The sequence below is a fragment of the Scomber japonicus genome, chromosome 23 (assembly GCF_027409825.1).
Source record: "Scomber japonicus isolate fScoJap1 chromosome 23, fScoJap1.pri, whole genome shotgun sequence".
Lineage (NCBI taxonomy): Eukaryota > Metazoa > Chordata > Actinopteri > Scombriformes > Scombridae > Scomber > Scomber japonicus.
This window is the reverse complement of record NC_070600.1, coordinates 205,142-223,244: the sequence shown is the minus strand read 5'-3', so window position 1 is coordinate 223,244 and position 18,103 is coordinate 205,142. Positions and strand designations below refer to the sequence as shown.

The 18,103-nt window shown below is 41.4% G+C and overlaps 1 protein-coding gene across 1 annotated transcript in view; it reads right to left on the bottom strand.

Annotated features, from left to right (window-relative positions):
* Positions 1 to 16,987, bottom strand: part of LOC128353476 (NACHT, LRR and PYD domains-containing protein 12-like) — a 32,826-nt gene extending 15,839 nt beyond the window's left edge. Inside the window, exons 1-7 of the mRNA XM_053314179.1 lie at positions 16,930 to 16,987; positions 13,965 to 15,720; positions 8,775 to 8,948; positions 8,267 to 8,440; positions 7,371 to 7,544; positions 5,249 to 5,422; positions 4,518 to 4,691 (exon numbers count right to left, since the gene is read on the bottom strand). Of these exons, the coding sequence (XP_053170154.1) occupies positions 4,518 to 4,691; positions 5,249 to 5,422; positions 7,371 to 7,544; positions 8,267 to 8,440; positions 8,775 to 8,948; positions 13,965 to 15,720; positions 16,930 to 16,987 (2,684 nt within the window). The remainder of the gene's footprint in view (positions 1 to 4,517; positions 4,692 to 5,248; positions 5,423 to 7,370; positions 7,545 to 8,266; positions 8,441 to 8,774; positions 8,949 to 13,964; positions 15,721 to 16,929) is intronic.
* Positions 16,988 to 18,103: the final 1,116 nt, after the last annotated feature.

Sequence of the window (18,103 nt, the reverse complement as noted above, 5' to 3'; positions counted from 1 at the left end):
TCACATTCAGAGGTATAGAGGTTGCTGTAATATTGTTTAAAGGTGCTGTTAATTTCCAGATGATCGGTCACAATTTCGTCATTTTTATTATAAACTTTAGGTATAAGGCGAGAGGAGGCGGTCTGGCGGCTTGTTGGGCTAAAAGCTTGCCAGCCTTGTCACCTGAATCATCCATCCATCCATCCATCCATCCTCTTCCGCTTATCCGGGGTCGGGTCGTGGGGGCAGCAGCCTACGCAGGGAAGCCCAGACTTCCCTCTCCCCAGCCACTTCGTCCAGCTCTTCCCGGGGGATCCCGAGGCGTTCCCAGGCCAGCCGAGAGACATAGTCTCTCCAGCGTGTCCTGGGTCTTCCTCGGGGTCTCCTACCGGTGGGACGTGCCCTGAACACCTCACCAGGGAGGCGTCCGGGAGGCATCCTGACTAGATGCCCGAGCCAACTCATCTGGCTCCTCTCGACGCGGAGGAGCAGCGGGTCTACTCCGAGCTCCCTCTGGATAACTGAGCTTCTCACCCTATCTCTAAGGGAGAGCCCAGCCACCCTATGGAGGAAGCTCATTTCGGCCGCTTGTACCCGCGATCTTGTTCTTTCGGTCACTACCCAAAGCTCATGACCATAGGTGAGGGTAGGAACGAAGATCGACTGGTAAATCGAGAGCTTCGCCTTTCGGCTCAGCTCTCTCTTCACCACGACGGATCTGTGCAGAGTCCGCATTACTGCAGACGCCGCACCGATGCGCCTGTCGATCTCCCGCTCCATCCTTCCCTCACTCGTGAACAGGACCCCGAGGTACTTGAACTCCTCCACTTGAGGCAGAATCTCATTCCCGACCCGAAGAGTGCACTCCACCCTTTTCCGGTTGAGGACCATGGCCTCGGATTTGGAGGTGCTGATTCTCATTCCGATTTCAGACCACTTCACACTCGGCTGCGAACCGATCCAGTGAGAGCTGGAGGTCACGGTCTGATGAAGCCAACAGGACCACATCATCTGCAAAAAGCAGTGACTCGATCCTGAGGTCACCAAACCGGACCCCCTCCACACCCTGGCTGCGCCTAGAAATCCTGTCCATAAAAATTATGAACAGGATCGGTGACAAAGGGCAGCCCTGGTGGAGTCCAACTCTCACTGGAAACAAGTCCGACTTATTGCCGGAAATGCGGACCAAGCTCTGACACCGGTCATACAGGCAACGGACGGCCCTTATCAGGGGGTCCGATACCCCGTATTCCCGGAGAACCCCCCACAGGATTTCCCGAGGGACACGGTCGAATGCCTTCTCCAAGTCCACAAAACACTTGGAGAAGGCATGAATCACCTGAATCATAAATATTATATTGTGCCCTTGTGAGTAGATATGTGGCCTTGTCTGTGGTGAGTGAGTCATATTCTGTTTGTAGGCGTAGTCTTTCCTTATAGAGAGCCGGAGATGGGAATGAGGAGTAACGTTCATCAATACTAGCCAAAGCTTGAGAGATGTTGTCAAGTTTGGCCATTCTTATTTTTTTCATTCTAGAGGAATATCCAATTATTTGCCCTCTAAGAAAAGCTTTAAGTGTCTCCCATAGGATTGAATGAGAAACCTCTGGGGTGGCATTGGTTTCTAAGAAGAACTGAATCTGGGAGGAGATGAAATGTATAAATTCTTCATCGGCTAATAGGAGTGGGTTGAGTCTCCAGTGGCGTGATGGTCTGAAACAGTTAGGCAACGCCAATTGGAAGGAGAGTGCACCATGGTCTGAGATAGAAATAGTATGATATTGGCAAGTCTCTATATTTCCCAGTAATCTTTTATCTAAAAGAAAATAATCAATACGGGTGTAAGTATGATGGACCCCAGAGAAAAAGGAGAATCCTTTTTTGTCAGGATATTTAAATCTCCAGATATCTGAAAGACCAGCCTGTGCACAGAATTCATTAATAAGTTTGGCAGATTTACTAAGAGGCTGGGGTTTATTTGAGGATCTATCCAATGTAGTGTTGAGTACACAGTTTAAGTCACCACCTATTATTAGGTTGTATGTGTTATGGTCGGGTGTGGAGGAAAATAGTTTCTTGAAGAAAACGTGATCATCAAAATTTGGGGCATAGATGTTGACAAGGATGACAGGGAGGGAGAACAACTGCCCAGTTACAATAATAAATCTCCCATTAGTATCGGCAATCACATCCTCTGCTTGAAATACAACATTTTTGTGTATAAGGATTGCTGTCCCTCTGGCCTTGGCATTAAACCGTGAATGGTACAGCTGTCCCACCCAGTTTCGTTTAAGATAATTAACAGAATCATTTTTAGATGAGTTTTCTGTATAAAAGCAATATCTGCCTGTAATTGTTGGAGATAAGAGACTATTTTCTGTCTTTTCACTGCATTATTCAGGCCCCTAGCATTAAGTGAGACGCACTGAACAGGGCGAGTCTGACAAAGGTTAACTTGAGAAGTCATTACCCATCACTGGAAATGAATAAAGTGTACACATGGAAGCTATCAGGTAGCCATGAGAAGCCAAGAGAGAGTGAGATGATGACGTGTGAGGGAGAGAAAAAAAAAAAAAAAAAAAGGAGAGAGGAAGAACAAACTGGAAAAAAAAAAATTGCAATTGCAGGGTGGCTGGTAAACTTTCCTTCCAGCAAACAGCACAAAGAACACGTGCTAACATTCCTTAAACTCTACACTCTGTTAATGTGAAAAAATATTTCCTAGTAAAAACAGTTTCTGCACATCACAGAACCATAAATGATTGTGAAGTTTGGGCTAAGCTAGCCTGAAGAGCAAAACTGAGATTGGTCCATCAGTCAGTCCCAGATTATCATACAAAAAAGTAATAATAAGGAAAAGTAGTTCAACTAAAAATACAGGCCTCTAAAGCCTTCAAATGAATAGGACCGTCTGGACTCTTTTAAAGCATTCATTAGCATGAATAATAAATAATAATAATAAAAAAACAAAGACACCATTACGACTGATATGCCAGTGATGATAACAGTTCTATGGGGTGGGCTGCTATGGCCATCAGAGTTCGCTTATCAACATGAGTTCCCTGGTCTGATAGTGATGAATTCGTATGAGGAATGGACGAGGTCTCGAGTCGGTTGGGTTCTTTCTAGCCATGGCCGTCCGATGAGCCCTATCAGCGATTGTAGATGTATGGAAAGCCTCGCTTCCAAAGGTCTCCCTCAGCAGTGTGTCGATGAAAGCGGTGGGCTGTGATCCTTCGACTTTCTCAGGCAGACCTATTATACGGATGTTATTGCGCCTGGATCGATTTTCCAGATCCTCTATTTTAGCTTTCAGTGCTTCGTTATCGCTGGAAAGAGCTGCAACTTTGAAGTCAAGTCTCTCAAGTCTCGTCTGCGTATCACTGAGTGAGACTTCCATATGCTGAATGGTTTCATGATGTTGGTCAATGATCTCACGGTTAGCAGAAAGTTGAGCAGAGAGTTTGGTAAAGATGCGTTCTTCCAAGTCAGCAGTCTCTCCATATCAGGCAGTGTTAACGGTGTGTGGGTCATGCTAGCTTCAGAGTCCGCAGGTTCAGCTAGCTTAGCTGCATCATCCTGAATTACTTTAGTAATGTGTTGATCCGCCAGTTGAGTTTGTTTTTTAGTCGCCTTCTTCATGTTCTGAATTAAGTAGCGTTTGCACAACTATTTGTGTAATATCAGACGGATATGAAAAGGATTTTATCAGGATTTCAACAGAGCGTTCCCAGTTTGCGACCTACTCCGCCATGTGTCAAACCGGACCTCGCTCTCATCCTCTCATTGACCAGTTTGAGCTTTTGAGCTCTGGGAGGCGCTACAGAGTTCCTATAATATATTATTATATTATAAGAAGTCTTTTATCCCAAGTGCAATTCATATTTTAAACACTTCCAAATGATCAATACGCACACAGGAACTGTGCCTCAAATATTTTATTTATTTAGGTATTTTATGTATTTTAAGAAATACAAAATGAAAAGAAATACATTTGCCTCCAGTCTCCCCTACTGCACCACTGATCACTAGATGACCCCCTATGAGACTACGAGACAGCCAGAGTCAGCTGACCATCCTGAGTCATCACAGTCTCGTAAATCCATTTTACAGGTGAATATAGCAGCTGGCATCTATGTTACTTTTAAACTTAAAATATTTTTTCTATATATTATAATAACTAAAATTCCACAAAGTAGACATTTTACACATCATGCTGCTCTAACTGAAACACTGCATACACACAACACAGTGCACATGTACACTTGTTTACTGAATAAAGGCACAATGCAAAGATCCATCTCTGGATTTCAAGAATTGATTACTGATCATTCAAACAAGAATCACAATTAATCTGGAAATCTATTTTTTTGTCCAGCCCTGAAGTTTAGAAGATGGAAAGTCCAAAGACCTGAACCCAACAGGATGCAGCTTAAAAACTGCCGAATATAGAAGACAAAAGGAGAGATCCAGAGCTTCAGAGTAAATGATCAAGTGTCATATTAATGTCAACACAGAAGTATAAAACAGTGTCTGACCTCACGGTGTCCAGTTCACAGTCTGGACTCTTCAGAAGATCAGACAGCAGCTCCACTCCTGAATCCTGCAGCTTGTTGTAGCTCAGATAGAGATGTCTCAGATGGGAGGGGTTGTGCTTCAGAGCTGAGGCCAGAGAAGCACAGCTGATCTCTGACAAATCGCAGCGACACAAACTGAATAAAGAATAAATGATGTAGATTAAAATACATTTATAATCCAATCAGATGTGTTCAGGTTTTAAATGTGTAGTTCAACATTACTATGTCCTCATCAATGAGCTTTTCTCTAAAATGAGCAGAGTGACACATATTCATGTCAACACTGAGTCATAAAAATGCTTTAAAACACCTGTACTGATCTGTGTGTGTGTTCTGAAGGATCAATATCAATGATCAGACATTATTCATTAAATAATGTTAAAATATGTCTCTTTCAATCAAACTTGATCAGTTTCAAACAGATATTATTTGAGAGTATCTTCTTTATACAGATGTGACTCTTTATCAAAAATTATAAACATTTATTTACTTTAACAACTAACAGTGAACATTTTCTACAGTTTCTTTAAGAATCAGTCATCTTTTATAACTACACGCTAAACTGTAAAGTAAAATTTCTTAAAATATAGAAGAAAATGAACTTAATGGATGTAAGTTATGTATGTACATAAATTAGGCTCAGTAGTTAAACATTAAGATCAACAATAGTAACAGACACTCAGTGAACTGACCTCAGAGTCTTCAGTTCACAGGCTGGATTCTTCAGAAGATCAGACAGCTGCTCCATGTCTGAATCCCGCAGCGTGTTGTTATTCAGATACAGACCTCCCAGATGGTAGGGGTTGGACTTCAGAGCTGAGACCAGAGAAGCACAACTGATCTCTGACAAACTGCAGCCCCACAATCTGAATAAAGAATAAATGATGTAGATTAAAATACATTTATAACCCAATCAGATGTGTTCAGATTTTAAAAGTGTAATTCAACATTACAATGTCCTTATCAATGAGCTTTTCTCTAAAATGAGCAGAGTGACTTTGTCATTGTGTTATTGTGGATCATCATAATGTCAGCCTTCTATAGACATCATCTAAATGTCACCACAACATTCAGACACATATTCAGAATACGAGAGCAGATGAGGAGGAGAGATCTAGGTGGTATTTATAGGAATGGCCAGAGGCGGGGCAGTTGTGGCGTCGTTCTGCTCTTGAAAATATGCTTAATAAGCTACTCTTCACTAGCAAGGACCTTACCCACAACATTATGCGCTTTAACGATTTTGCGCTGCACCCAGGCAGCAAGGACCCCCAAAAACCTCCAACAAAGACTGAGTGCATCTTAAGAGTGGTGCAATGATGATACATGGAGAAAGTGCTGATATAGCCGGGAATGATTAGGTGCATGTCTGAATTCAGAGATGGAGAGAGGCTCTAAGAGGCATTGATAATGAAATAGTCATAGTGACGAGATAGAATGACAGTCAGGTTATGTTGAACATGTGAAAGGGGCTTTGATAATTAAATGGTCGTAGTGACAGGTAGAACAACAGGTAGGTTACATTGAAGAAAATGTTGTACATTTTTAAGTCAAATGCATCATTCTGGTGCTGATCAATAAAAGACTTCCAGATGTCTTAGAAGTGGATCAGGATCAGATTTAATTTATTGTAAAGATGGAAATAAAGAAGGTCTCTCATTAAGACATTTTAAACTGAACCAACTAAAGCAGCATAAAGTCTCTGCTGTGTTGTAAACAGCACGCAAGTGTTTCACATTCAAAGGTTTGAGGCTGAGCTGCAGGGTTGAGTGGAGGTGTGGGGAAGTTTATTTGTGCTGTTGAACGTAACCGCTATGAAACAATCATAAAATAATGTTTTATTGATTTGATTCACCAGCTTTCTTACTGTCAGCGCTCTCTCTCTTCATTCACTCTCTAGTTCGCTCGACCAGAGCAGAGGAGAGCAATGCGACAGGAAGTGACAGCAAACAGCAGCAGAGGTCAACATTAGCTGCTCCTCTCCTCTGTCTTAGGGGGCGGAGCTGAACCCTCCGTGCAGCAGAGTCAGAGAGACAGCATGTTTTTTTATTTTCTACTGTAGCCTGCTGTTGCCCGTCATCACCACATAACTACGTGGATTTGATTGGCCCGGGCATCCTACAACTGATTCTTTCTCAAGTCAGGCCAAAACGACTATCAGGCCACCAGGAATTGTCCCGGTGCTCCTGATGTGCAGTCCGCCCCTGGGGAGGACCATTAAAGCTTGACTGAAACTGCCTGCACGTGAAACGCAGAATATGAGAGCGGAAGGGGAAGAGAAATGTGGTATTTATAGGAATGGCTGGAGGCAGGGCAGTTGTGGTGTGGTCCTGGTCCTGAAAATAGCTTAATAAACTACTCTTAATCTTCAACAAAGCAGTGCTTTGTGTTTTATTTCATATTTGCGTGGTGTTTTTTGACAATTTCCACAGCAGTGTGTATGTGTTCTGAAGAATCAATATGAATGATCAGACATTATTCATTAAAACACATTAAAGAATATAATAAAGAAATATTTCTCCTTCATGAAGTAAACTTGATGAGATTCAAACAGATATTAGTTGAGAGGAACTTCTGTATACAGATGTGACTCTGTACCAGCAATTATAAACATTCATTTACTTTAACAACTAACAGTGAACATTTTCTACAGTTTCTTTAAGAATCAGTCATTTTATAACTACACACTAAACTGTAAAATACTGAAAATATAGAAACAATATCTTCATGGATATAAATTATGTATGTACATAACTTAGGTTCAGCTGTAAAACATTAAGATCAACAATAGTAACAGACACTCAGTGAACTGACCCCAGAAGATATAGTCTACAGGCTGGATTCTTGAGAAAATCACACAGCAGCTCCACGTCTGAATCCTGGAGCTTGTTGTTACTCAGATCCAGATGTCTCATATAGGAGGGGTTGTACTTCAGAGCTGAGACCAGAGAAGTACAGCTGATCTCTGACAAACCGCAGTCCCATAGTCTGAATAGATAGTAAATGATGTAGATTAAAATACATTTATAATCCAATCAGATGTGTTCAGGTTTTAAATGTGTAGTTCAACATTACTATGTCCTCATCAATGAGCTTTTCTCTAAAATGAGCAGAGTGACTTTGTCATATATTGTTATGTTGTAATGTTATTGTGGATCATCATAATGTCAGCCTTCTATAGACATCATCCAAATGTCACCACAACATTCAGACACATATTCATGTCAACACTGAGTCAATCTGTGTGTGTGTGTGTGTGTGTGTGTGTGTGTGTGTGTGTGTGTGTGTGTGTGTGTGTGTGTGTGTGTGTGTGTGTGTGTGTGTGTGTGTGTGTGTGTGTGTGTGTGTGTGTGTGAAGGATCAATATCAATGATCAGACATTATAAGACATATTCATTAAATAATATTAAAATATTTCTCCTTCAAGTAAACTTGATCAGTTTCAAACAGATATTAGTTGAGATGATCTTATACAGATGTGACTCTTTACCAAACATTATAAACATTTATTTACTTTAACAACTAACAGTGAATATTTTCTACAGTTTCTTAAATTAGTCATCTCTTATAACAACACACAAACTCTTCAGTAAAACACTGAAAATATAGAAGAAATTAACTTCATTGATGTATGTTATGTATGTACATAAATTAGGTTCAGTTGTCAAACTTTAAGATCAACAGTAGTAACAGACAGTCAGTGAACTTACTGCAGAGCCTTCAGTCTACAGTCTGGATTCTTCAAAAAATCACACAGCTGCTCCATGTCTGAATCCTGCAGCTTGTTGTAGTTCAGATCCAGATCTCTCAGATGGGAGGGGTCTCCCTTCAGAGCTGAGACCAGAGGAGCACAGCTGGTCTCTGACAAACTGCAGTCCTCCAATCTGAATAAAGAATAAATGATGTAGATTAAAATACATTTATAATCCAATCAGATGTGTTCAGGTTTTAAATGTGTAGTTCAACATTACAATGTCCTCATCAATGAGCTTTTCTCTAAAATGAGCAGAGTGACTGTGTCATTGTGTTATTGTGGATCATCATAATGTCAGCCTTCTATAGACATCATCTAAGTGTCACCACAACATTCGACACATATTCATGTCAAGGTGTGAACACCTGTATTGATCTGTGTGTGTGTGTGTGTGTGTGTGTGTGTTTTGAAGGATCAATATCAAAGATCAACAATAGTAACAGAATCAGTATCAGTGAACTGACCTCAGAGTCTCCAGTTTGCAGTTTGGACTTTTCTTAAGAGCAGACAGCAGCTTCACATCTGAATCCTGCAGCTTGTTGTCTCTCAGATCCAGCTCTCTCAGATGGGAGGGGTTGGACTTCAGAGCTGAGGCCAGAGAATCACAGCTGACCTCTGACAAACTACAGCCACACAATCTGAATAAAGAATAAATTATGTAGATTAAAATGTATAATCCAATCAGATGTGTTCAGGTTTTAGATGTATAGTTCAACATTACTATGTTGAACTATGACCGCAGTCAAGTCTGTAATTAGAGAATCAATATGAAATCAGACATGTTGGACTGAACACTTCTTCCTGTATTTGGTAGTTTAGTAGGTGTGTGTAGTTAAAACATGTTATTGGTGGCAGTAATCATTCCTCCTGGACATATGGACTGTGAAGTGGTATCTTCCTAACACAGCTAAGGAAAGCAGGAAATGACTTCATAAATTTAGCTGAAGCTAATATGAGGCGCTGACAGTCTGGTAGACTCACACTTGATTTCTTTGACTCAAAGTTTCAAAATAATCCCTCCACTACAGATTAGCAAGGAAACACTGAAAAAGCAAAAAGATACATACTTGATAGCTTAGTTTAGTTTATTTATTTAAAAAGTAGACAGTGTACATTCATGAACATTTCAAGTTAAAATGTAAATGCGCCGGAATTAGCTACAATAGCTAGTTTTCATCCATTGTCCCTTGGCAGGTAAAACTCAGACTGCTGAAGCCTCATAGTCATTTTTACACAGAACAAGACTGTGGATTTTAAATTCCTGAAAAAAACATTTAATTCTACAGATTTGAGCTAAAAGCAAATCCTGAAAATCTATGAACCAAATGTCTGAAACTTCAGTGAAGGATTTTAATTGAATATATAGAAACAAATCTAGCAAAGCTACAATCAGTGAACTGACCTCAGAGTCTCCAGTTTACAGTTTGGACTCTCCAGTCCAGCACACACAAGCTTCACTGCTGAATCATAGAGGATGTTGTAGCTCAGGTCCAGATCTGTCAGATGGGAGGAGTTGACCTTCAGAGCTGAGGCTACAACTTCACAGTGAGTCTTTGAGAGATAACAGCGAGAAAGTCTGTAATGACACATATATTACAACATATGTTATCATGAAAGAGGAAACTTTACATTTATTTCATGCATTTAACCCTAATCCATTCGTTTAATGAAAAGCAACAGCTGAGAGATAAACAAGAAACAAGAAGAGAGAGACAGAGAATAACATGCAGCCAGTCTCCACTGCTGGACCTGAACCACTGACATTGTAGTTATAAGATGTGTGTCTTAACCTGTAAGCTACCAGAACACTCCCAGTTCAGCTAATTGTAGTGTTTTTAAATGAAGCAATAATTCTCTCTCTCTCTCTCTCTCTCTCTCTCTCTCTCTCTCTCTCTCTCTCTCTCTCTCTCTCTCTCTCTCTCTCTCTCTCTCTCTCTCTCTCTCTCTCTCTCTCTCGTGGATTGTTAATCTTTGTTTTGCTTTAATCTTGCTGTTAAAACACATGTCTCTATCCCACCAACACCACTCTCTTTTTCCCAACACACCATTCCAGGCAGAACCAAAAGAAAACCCATGTGTCACCCTTTTGACTTGGGGTGTGCATCGCTCTAATATAAGACAATCTGATACGTATCTACATGGGATATGATCTGATTCAGGAACGATACATTTTTAAATGGATTTGATTCAATACAATTTGGTTCGGTATGATTCAATGGGATATGACACAATCTGATACAGTTCCTTCCTTGTTTAAAGTAAATATTCATTTTACATTATAAATGAACATAAGTCAATCCTATTAATATGATATTGCTTGCCTTTAAATATATATATTTTATAAATACCAGGGAACAAGTATTTTTGTCATTTTTATGACATTACATGTTGAGAACTTTGCAAAGCACACTGATTTTGCACATTTTGCACACAGCTGCCATCTCTTCTTTCTTCTGTATCTTGTTATTTAGGTATACAAGTGTGTTGTGGTGCAAACTGTCAAATGAATTGCCCTTCAAGGGATTCATAAAGTTGTCTTGAATCTTGGATGTTTTGCACTTTTATAAACTGAATCGTGGTCAATATAATTTGGCTTTTTTTTCAATAATTTACAAAAAACAACTCTTTAATGTCAAAGTGAAAACAGATTATTAAATTAATTAAAAATATATAATGTGAAATAGGTGGTTGCATAAATATTCACCCCTTTCAAGTCAGTATCTACTACATGCACCTTTAGCCACAAACACACACAGCACTGAGTCTGTTTGGACAGGTCTCAATCAGGCTTGCACATCTGGACACTGCAATTTTACTCTGACTACTGATTCGGCCATTCCAGAACATTCACCTTGTTGTCTTTAAACTATTTCTTTGTAGGTTTCGCTGTATGCTTCAGGTCATTGTCTTTCTGGAAAATAAATCTTCTCTCATGCGTCAGTTCTCTTGCAGAATGAATCAGATTGTCCTCCAGGATTTCCCTAGCTATATTTTGCTGTATTCACTTTACAAGCCTACCAAGGCCTGCTGCTATAAAGCATCCCCACAACATGATGCTGCCACCACCATGCTTCACACCGGGGATGGTGTGTTTGTGGTGATTTACAGTGTTTGGTGTCCGCCAAACATAGCATCCGGTATGATGACCAAAAAGCCCCAATTTATCATCAGGCCAAAGAACCCCATTCCAGTTGACCTTTGAGTCTCCAACATGCCTTTGGGTAAACTCTAGTCAAGATGTAATGAGTTTTCTTCAACAGTGACTTTTCTCTTTTCCACTCTACCATAAAGCAGTTGTTGTATGCAGAGTCCCACCTCAGCTGCTGAAGCTTTTAACTCCTTCAGAGTAGTCACAGGTGTGTTTGTGGCCTCCCTCACCAGTCTCTTTCTTGCATTGTCTCTCAGTTTGTGAGTACGGCTCTAGGCAGATTTACACATGTGCTATATTCCTTACATTTCTTAATGATGGTTTTAACTGAACTCCAGGGGATGTTCAGTGACTTGATTTTTTTTTTATCCATCCTCTCACTTATACTTATCAATAACCTTTTCTTGGAGTTTGCTGGAGTGACCAGTGACTGGACCTTCCAGACACGTGTCTTTATACTATACACACTTGAGACACATTCACTGCACTCAGGTGATCTCCCTTACACTATTCGTAAGAATACTAGCAATAATTGGCTGGACCTCTATTGAATTAGGTCAGTCACTTTTAAGGGGGTGAATACTTATGCAATCACTTATTTTACACTATATATTTTTAATTAATTTGAACTACTTCTGTAATCTGTTTTCACTTTGAATATTTTTTTTTTTGTAAATTATTTTTTAAAATCCAAATTATATTGACCATGATTCATTTTAAAAAAGCAATAAAATGCAGCTTTGCTCCTCTCTCACTGCGGACTGACGCACTGTAAATCGGAGCAGGATGACAACCAAAGGTGATTTCTTTAGATAGGTTCCAGCTTCACTGGAACTTCGTTGTGATAAACCCACTTTCTCTGATGGTCTTGATTGATTACCGGGTGACTTATAAACAGTGTAGGAGCACCAGAGATCTGAATCTTTAACACAGTGCGATCACAACCAGTTATCAATTTTAGTCTTAAAATAGATTAAGGTAGAATAACTACCTGTATTATGGATTGAATAAACACCATGTAAACCATGTGAAAGCTCCGCTGTGATAGAGTGTCTCTGAGCGAGGATAACAAAGGCCTTAGGGCAGGGGACCCTTCAAGAAGGACACTTTTATGCCACCAAGAGGTAAACTCTAGGGCATCTGCTCTAAGGCAACATTACTGATGTAAGAGATTCACACACACCACATTTGGAAAGGGAGCTTGTGTAGAGACCCCTCCCCGAACTGGCTGGGTGTTCGCATTCAGTGAAACCTTATAGCTGTTAGGATTCAAGTAGGCCAGAGGTATAAATCTTGATAGGGCTCTAGAGACAGAGCGACCATAGGGCAGGTTTGTGGGGCTCGTGAGAAAGTGCCTCCGCTATCAGAGCAAAGAAGTCCGATCCGAGGCGGAGCAACACTCAAGCTCAATGACACTTTCCCCCATCAAGGCCAGTGGTAGAATCATATAAGAGGGCCCTCCTCCGCCCCTCTCCCCTTCCTTGCTTTCACGTGATCTTCAATGCCCATACATTGTCTCAGGTCAGGGCGAGGGCGATAGTGCTGGGGCACACTGGTAGTGACTGGACACGGGACGAAAAAACTGCCCACAAATTTCCCTGAGAGCTAAGGGCCCACCAGCAGTCGTCCTCAGATCTGCGAGCACTACAGGCAGCAATGAACATGGAAACACCACCAGGAATTCTCAGTTAGATGTTTCTTCTGAGGGTATCCCAGTTCAAAAAGAAGTACATAAGTTCAAAAAGAAGTACAGAAGTTCAAAAAGAAGTACAGAAGTTCAAAAAGAAGTTCAAAAAGAAGTATATAAGTTCAAAAAGAAGTACGCGGCGGCCCTGTGTGTAATAGTAATTAAATATCTAGATGTACATGACAGATTACTGCATGACATTTATTTATTGACTTTCTTTTCTGAGAATCTAAACAAACAAATTCAGCACAAACACAATTAACAAACTAATAAGGTTGTCTGATCATATATTATTTATAGAAACTGTTCATATAATAATTCACTGATAACTGTAAAATTCTTATATGTGTTGCGATAAAATGCTGCTTCATTTGTTTTTTTCCAGGTTTGAATGATGCCTCCAACACTCAAAGGAACAAAAGTAGAACAAAATGTTCAATAATTACTAGAAATAAATAAAATAACTGTGTTCATTAACTTAACAGCTATAAACAACCAACTGAAAAATCTACATTTTTTTGTACTCACAACATTTGAAACAGCTCACGAACATCTGTGACTAAATATAACTGCTATCATTTCCGCTATAAACAAGTAGAGCACTAATTTAACAATAATAAAAATGTTATTCAGTTTTATTTATACAGCACCAAATCCCAACAAAAGTTACCTCAATACACTTAGAGCAGGCCTAGACCGTACTCTTTAATTTAAACTAAAGAAACCCAACATTCTCAATGACCCAATATATTATTTATATTTGAAGAACTAGACTACTAATCGACACTGATTTATAATGTTAATCACATCTGGACTTACCGAGCCTTTCTGCAGTTCCTCACAGCTGGGATCAGTCTCTGTCGTCCCTCCCATGATGTGTTGTACTTCTCCAGGTCCAACTCATCCAGAACCTCCTCTGACATCTGCAGCATGTAGGCCAGAGCTGAGCAGTGGATCTCAGAGAGTTTCTTCTCTGATCTGTTCTCTGACTTCAGGAACTCTTGGATCTCCTGATGGACTGAGCGGTCGTTCATCTCCATCAGACAGTGGAAGATGTTGATGCTTCTGTCAGGAGAGATATCACTATTGTTCATCTCCTTCAGGTTGTTGATGACTCTCTGGATGGTTTCTGGACTGTTCTCTGTCTGACCCACCAGGCCTCCTAAGACATTCTGGTTGGACTCCAGAGAGAGGCCATGAAGGAAGCGAACAAACAGGTCCAGGTGGCCATTTTTACTTTGGAGAGATTTCTCCATGACTCCCATCAGGAAGTCATCCAGAGATGAGTAAATGTTGTTTTCTCCGACAAAGTCCTCCAGTACCTTTGTCTTCTTGCTGGCGTAACAGCGGTACATGTAGACTGCAGCCAGAAACTCCTGAATGCTCAGATGAACAAAGCTGTAAACTGCTTTCTTCTGGAGTTTCTCTCTTTTGAAGATCTGTGTACAAAATCCTGATAACACAGAGGCCTCTGTGACATCAAGACCACACTTCTTCAGGTCTTCATGGTAGAACAGGATGTTTCCTTTCTGTAGTTGTTCAAACGCCAGCCTCCCCAGCTTCAGAAGAAGTTTCCTGTCAGCCTCCGTCATTTCCTGTGGACTCGTCTTATGTCCCCCATCGTACTTGTTCTTCTTCCTCTTTGTCTGAACCAGCAGGAAGTGTGAATACATGTCAGTCAGGGTTTTGGGCAGCTCTCTTCTCTGGTCTGTAGTCAATATTTCCTCCAGACCTGTAGCAGTGATCCAGCAGAAGACTGGGATGTGACACATGATGTGGAGGCTCCTGGATGTCTTGATGTGTGAGATGATTCTGCTGGACTGCTCTTTATCACTGAATCTCTTCCTGAAGTACTCCTCCTTCTGGTCGTCAGTGAAGCCTCGAACTTCTGTTACCCTGTTAACACATGAAGGAGGGATCTGATTGGCTGCTGCAGGTCGGGAAGTTATCCAGACGAGAGCCGAGGGAAGCAGGTTCCCCTTGATGAGGTTTGTCAACAGCACGCTGACTGATGACTTCTTTGTGACATCAGTCACGACCTTCCTGGTGTCGAAATCCAGTGAAAGTCTGCTTTCATCCAGGCCGTCAAAGATAAACAAAACTTTACAGACAGCGAGCTTCTCTCCTGTGAGCTTCTGTAATGTTGGATAGAATTTATAGATCAGCATGATCAGACTGTACTTCTTATGTTTGATCAAGTTCAGCTCCCTGAACGGAAACATAAACACCAGACTGATATGCTGGTTTTTTAAGCCCTCTGCCCAGTCCAGAGCGAACTTCTTCACTGAGAAGGTTTTTCCAACACCAGCGACACCGTTCATCAGAACGACTTTGATGTATTTAGGTTGGTCAGGTAAGACTTTAAAGATGTCCTGACACTTGATTGAAGGGTCACAGATGGCATTGGAAGTTGTCTCAAGCTGCCACACCTCATGTTGAGTATTAACCTCGTTACTCCTTCCTTTTGTGATGTAGACATCAGTGTACCTATCGTTGAGGTAGGTTTCATCTCCTGGTTCATCACTTACTTCAGTCACGTTTTGACATCTCATCATCACAGTGACCTTACATAGACCTAAAGAGAAGAAAAATATAAATCTAAATAACTATCAGCATTTACATGCACATATGCAGGGGTGCTGCCAGGGATTTTGGGCCTCATGAAAAGATATATGGGGCCCAACACCAGGCACAGGCCATGCCAACCTGTACTGTACAATTTTGTACAACATTGAGCAGTGAACATATGACACTGTGCAGACACACATGCAACATTCTGCTTACAGTGGAATTCACTATTAGATGCAAGACTCATGCCCTCCATAATTAATGTGCTTTTGACTGTCTTTTACAATCTAATGGTAAAATTCTTAAATGGGAGTTCTCTTGACGTTAATGAATAACAAAATTAATATAAACCCTTCATGGGACCTGCGCTCCACCGACTTGGGCCTCCTGTCCATCCCCCGCACCAGAAGGCAAACCTTCGGGAGCAGGGCCTTCAGTGTGGTAGCTCCTACACTGTGGAACTCGCTCCCTCCTAACATTCGCCTAGCACCAACTCTGGACTCTTTTAAATCAATGTTGAAAAGGCACTTGTTCCTACATGCTTTTGCAGGCTAAATGTGTGTGTGTGTTTTTTGTCTGTGTTTCTTGTTATTGTGAAGCGACCTTGGGTTTCATGAAAGGCGCTATACAAAATAAAGTTATTATTATTATTATTATTAATAAAATTAATTAACATTATTAGCGCGCAGAAACCATAGACTGTTTAAAAGAAATGGACATAACATTCGTGACGTCACCGATTGGTTTGTGGACTGCTGCTCGGAAGCCAATAGTTTTGAATCTGGGCAGCGTCATCTTGAAAATTTCAGGTGCATGCTGGGAAAAATAAAAACACGGATTCTGCTTATATGGGCATGAGGCGGGGGTTAGGTTGGAGCGGGGAGGTTGCTATGGTTGCGAAGACTGGATCTCGAGGACATTGGTTAATCAACCTGTCAATCTTGGACACAAGTGTCTGCCAATTGAATAAATGGCAATGGACTGAGCTTGATGTAAATTCTTGTTTATTTAATTCAGTGGTTTCCAACCCTGCTCCTGTAGAGCTACTGCCCTGCATGTTTTAGGTATCTCCCCACTCTCACACACCTGATTCTAATGACTGACTTGTTATCAAGCCCTTGACAAGCTTCAGCTGTATAATGACAGCTGAAGCTGTCATCATATATATATATATATATAGTGTATATAGTGTATAACGGAACAGCCGTGACGTCACCCATTGGTTTGTGGACTGCTGCTTGGAGGCCAATAGTATCGGATCTGAGCGGCGGCATCTTGAAAATTTGAGGTGCATGTCGGGGGAAAAAAAGAACACAGTTTCGACTTATATGGGCATCCGGAGGAGCAAGAGGACAGAGCGGGGGAGGTTACGATGGCTGGACCTCAAGGAAATTGCGCGCCTACCTACCACAGTCTACACCGGCAACCTGGTGATGCTAACCAAGTTAGCTGTTACGACTAACTATAACCACAAAACTCCAGAGAAAACTGTCGGTGTGAAACAAGTTTACCGCTATTTCCATACAGTCTATCTGTCTGCCCTCCTGAACCTGTGAATCAATCAACCTGTCAATCAGGACGTAGCCACGCCCTAATGCATACCCTGCTTTATCGTCAAATATAAAATCAGGGAGGCCAAAATGTCACAAATGAATCATACTACATTGAAGAAGGCTTTAAATTAGTGATTGAGACCATAAACACATTTTGAAAATGTTTACTGAGGTTAGAAATCAAGTGAGAAGTTCGTGAATTCTCCATTGACTTGTATTGAGACGGAAGTCCTTTTGACACCCAAACAGTCGCCCCCTGGTGGCCTTTTGCTAGAATGCAGTTAAGTTACTTCCGCGTTGGCCTCATTTCAGAGGACCGGAACTCCCCGCCTGGCAGAGACTTTTTACAGGACTGAGAGGAGGCGCAGGCGACTCTGTGAGTACAGGCTAAAGCGAGGTAAGCGGGCAGGGGGCCGGGCTAGGCTAAGCCTGCCGTGGCTAGTCTCCTTCTCGCCAACGCTCACTCGATTGTTAACAAAATGGATGACATCAGACTACAGATCTCTAACAGCCGCCCTGACAGCTGTGTCATGATAATAAGAGAGACCTGGCTGCAAGATAACATCCCCGATCAAGCTGTGGAGCTAGCATGTCACACCATCTACCGCACGGACCACACAGCTGACTCCGGTAAGCTAAAAGGAGGAGGAGTGTGTGTCTACATGAACAACAGCTGAAAGACATTGTAGCCCGGACCTAGAGTTTTTAATGATTAAATGCAGACCCTTCTACCTGCCGAGGGAGATCCCAGCAGCTTTCACTGTGGCTGTTTATGTCCATCCCCGAGCCAATGCTAAGCTAGTTATGGACTCACTGTATGATGCTATTAGCAAACAA